The sequence below is a fragment of the Phalaenopsis equestris genome, unplaced genomic scaffold (assembly GCF_001263595.1).
Source record: "Phalaenopsis equestris unplaced genomic scaffold, ASM126359v1 Scaffold000226, whole genome shotgun sequence".
In the NCBI taxonomy this organism is placed as follows: Eukaryota; Viridiplantae; Streptophyta; class Magnoliopsida; order Asparagales; family Orchidaceae; genus Phalaenopsis; species Phalaenopsis equestris.
The window spans coordinates 1,342,071-1,346,254 of NW_018164668.1; the positions used below are offsets into that span (position 1 = coordinate 1,342,071).

At 37.1% G+C, this 4,184-nt stretch overlaps 1 protein-coding gene across 2 annotated transcripts in view; it reads right to left on the reverse strand.

Moving 5' to 3' along the window:
• LOC110023678 (tetraspanin-6-like) overlaps positions 1-801 on the reverse strand; it is a 2,527-nt gene extending 1,726 nt beyond the window's left edge. The window contains exon 1 of one of the 2 annotated variants that reach the window (XM_020723205.1): positions 231-801. In XM_020723205.1, coding sequence (XP_020578864.1) covers positions 231-725 — 495 coding nt within the window. In that variant the 5' untranslated portion in view covers positions 726-801. The remainder of the gene's footprint in view (positions 1-230) is intronic. The other variant, XM_020723207.1, reaches the window with a different exon arrangement.
• Positions 802-4,184: the final 3,383 nt, after the last annotated feature.

Consider the following 4,184-nt stretch of genomic DNA (forward strand, 5'->3'; position numbering starts at 1 on the left):
TATATATATATATGCATGAATACACAAAGAGCTTAAAATAAACTATAACTAAAATTAAGTCTAATTTGAACAAAATTTGACCATAATAAATCTCAAAACCATTAACAAATTCAAAATAAATGTATCCTAAACATCAATAAATTAACTTCATGCTTCGAACACGTTACAAATAAATCAAACAATTTTCAAAACCAAGTTTAGTGCTAACGTGGTCCAGCAGGGCAGCGTACCTGGATGGGGGTAAGGTCGCGTTGCATATAATCAAGCGGGGTCCACCTCACAATGTCCGCGCAAGTCCTGGACCCCACAACACACGCAGCAGCTGCTCGCCAATACCTCTCCTCGGCGATCCGGCCGCGCAACCAGGCCGAATAATCGCCGAGGTGATACTCTCGGTACATCCGCCCCGGAATCTCGGCGCCGCCGCCGCCGCCGCCGGTGACGGCGAACCCGAAGACGGTGATGCAGAGGAGAGAGACTATGAGGAGGAACATGGCGAGGAGGTAGAGCCAGAGAGCCCAGACGACGTTGAAGCAGGCGCCGATGAAGCCGGCGAGGGAGACGAGGAGGATGATGAATCCGACGGCGAGGAGAGGGGTCTCGAGGGCGGAATCGCAGGTGGAGGAGCTTCGGGCGAGCCAGAGAGCACCGGCGATGATGGGGATGGAGGAAAGGAGGGTTAGGAAGTTAAGGTAGCCGATGGCGGAGTTGCTGAATCGGTACATCGCTGTTGTTTAGTTCTCTTTGTTGGCGTTTGTTTTCTCTGTGGAGGGGATGGAGTGATGGGGGTGGGGAGTGGGAATGCTTTTGCTTTTAAAGGTGAAATTTTTATTTCTTTTTTATTTTGGATTCTTTAGCTTTTTTTTATAACTTTAATGATGTTGTTTGATTTTGATTAACTAATAATGTGAATGATATTAATATGAATTTAAATAAGTAATTGTTTAATAATTATTCATCGATGAATTACACTAAAGGAATAGAGTGTCTAAAGGAATAGAGTGTAAGTAAGAGGAGAGGGACATGATGAGGAGTGAATAATAAATGACGTATCAATTATGTTTTATTCATAAATTGATCTTCATATTTATAGAGGAGAGTGTATGATGTGATGATGTTATACTTTTGTCTATACTTTAAAGAGGGTTATAAAGGCTATTCTTTATGTTATATATATATATATGAGCTTATCATTTCATTGTTCTCTTGGTTTGCCTGCTAAGCTCAATTTGATCTGTCTCGGTTGTCTAGATCTGCTTGGCTGGAAGGGCTGTCAAATCGGCTTGTTATTCGCGAACAACTCGTGCTCGGCTCGTTAAGAAGCTCGTGTTCGGCTCGATAATTTCATTCGATAAGTTAATGAGCTAAACACAAACGAAGATGTGTTCGTTCGTGTTCGGCTCGTTTTGGCTCGAAATACTACTCATCAAGTATATATATATATATAAAAGTAGTATTTGAAAAAATCTAATTGACTATAAGACTACAAAGATTTATAATTAATTAAAATATTGATTAATAAAATAGAATAAAAATTATTAAATTAGATTCAAATGATGTTTTAATATAAATAATAATTTTTAAATATTGCTCAAACCTTTATTGTCTCATTGTTAATTTTTAAATATTGCTCAACCCTAATTAAATTAGTTCTCTCATGTTTTATGGCTACATGATTAGGGTTGTTAAAAAGACTCTTTGTTCGTTAACAGCTCGTGTTCGGCTCATTAAGCAAACGAGCCGAACACGAACACACTTTTTGAGCTCAAAATATAAACGAGCCGAACACAAGCTGAGCATGGCTCACTCGTGTTCGACTCGTTTACACTCCTAAAGTAAAGTTTAGGTGTTAAAGAATAAATACATGGAAATTCAGTGGTATGTATGAAAAATGTAATAAAAATTTTAAATAGTATTTTATAAATTTAACCCAGAATACCATAATTTTTTTTAAATTAACCTTACCAAATCTTTTATGGCAGCTCATTGTTAATCAACAAAGCACAATGTATGTAAATGACCCTTTAAAATCTCTTATTGCAGCTCTTTTGTCAATGAACAAAGCACAATATGTTGTAAATTGCTTAATTATTTGCAAATTCCAGCCATAGATCAGAGTTATGCAAACTCAAATCAAGTATTTGTCCGCATTATCCGCAATTTATCCCCTCCCTATTCGATCTTCTCTTCGATCATCTTCATTATGTAGGGTTTCCTTTCATGTCGCTGGCAAAAATTCCTTTCCATTCGTGTTGTTGCCTCCGATGGCGCGGCATGCATGTAGGTGTGTTGTGATATTTGTTATATGTGAATACATAAGAGTCGCGTGCTATGTATATAAATGCATAAGATGTGAGCGGTTTTACCACTATGGTTTCAGTGGGATTGTTGCTATTTTGGTGAGATTATTATGATTTCAGTGGATTTGTTGCGGTTGTGGTTAAAGTTGCATGTTTAGATGGCTTTGTGATAGTTTAGAATAAATTTGAAATATTTACTTACATAAGACTCAATTTTTATGCATTTACATGTCTAAAACAGATAACTTAAAGCCTACCAACATTTGACCTTACACATGTAAGATCATACGAGTTCAAAAGATTTCACTGGCTCGAGAAGTGTACATTGTCACTGTGATTTGCAATGTTTTGTATGCACGTCTAGACAAGAAGTCAATTTTAGGACAAGATTTTATAGATATATGAGAAATATGATGCTTGATAAATGTGACTTCTTTAAATGGACTGAAGACTGTGATGAGTCAACTTCAGACGTTTATAATATCTAGAGAGTAGCTTTGGAGAAACAACTCTCACAGAGGCTTGATCATTTGGATATAAAGATTGCTAATAATAAATTAGTTTGATCATATTTTAATCACAATTTTTTGCCATTCATAAGAGTCAAATGATGTATGACTTGTAACGTAACGTAATATTTTAGATTTTTGACTTGTTTAACATTCTAAAATTTATTTGTGGTGTTTTGTTTTAACTCCTTCTAAGACTATGCACTAGCTTCTGCATTGTACAAGGTTAAAACAGTCTTTATTTTAGAAATATTTGTTGCACAACAGTTTCTCAGCTAAATTATCCAAACAAACTATATCAGATTCTCCCAGCAGCAACTTCTCCTTGCAACAACTTCACAATTGTTTCTTCAAAAAACTATTATTGTCCCAAACAGACCCTAAAGTTTATACTGCTATGCATGTAAAAAATACTACAAAATGTATTACATCAGGATTTAATTACATAATTTTAAATGACATGAGCCTTAAATATATTAGATTTATTTTAAAATTAGCTAATGACTGAAAATTTTTCTTACACATTGTTTCCGTTCATTTTTCTCTTTTTTAATTTCGTTCATTTTTCTCTCTTTTATTTCTAAAGAAGTTGTCAGTCTGTTGATCGCCGTATACTTATCTTTTTCAAATAACTCTTTCTATCGGGTCTTATGAATGACCAGGAGAAGGGAGGAACCAGAAAAGACGACCATGCGAAAATGACGACAGATAAGAGATAATAAAAAAACATGGAGAGCTTATGTGCAGTAATCTCGCAAGGACAGACCAAGCATGTCCGCTCAATCAAGATCAGGTGAAGACACCTTGGACCGATATTAGCGAAAGAATGCCTATGTATTCTACCCATAACCAAAGTTTCAGGTGTAGGTGTCTGTTATGAGGTCAAGACCACTCCAAAGGGGACGCATCCCACTTGGTTAATTACATCTTAGGGGGTATCCAAGAATATTCTTGATAAAAGATGTTTCACTTATATTATCATGAACCTGATGTAATAGGTATTTAAAGGAATGTTATTCCATGTGGGAATGTCATGATGCTTCGAAGCTCTCGCTAAGTCATCGTGCAGAAAGTAAGTTTCTCAAATCCGAAATGGGTAGCGGCTAATCAACATGAGAGCCCACAAAATGACCTAAATCATCTTGACGGGGATATCCCAATACGTCAAAGCACATCCGGGCCAAAGGGCAGAGGACAAATCGTCGTATCCCAAATGGGCGGCAGCTCATCGACATCGGGCCGTCAAGGTGATATCAATGAGGTCAAGGAGCGACAGGGCTCAAGGGGCTCAACAAAAAGGAAGGTAGAATGATCTTAAAAGGTAGAGGTAACTGGGTCGAGGTATCACGGACCCGTCATACACAGCTCCACGGGC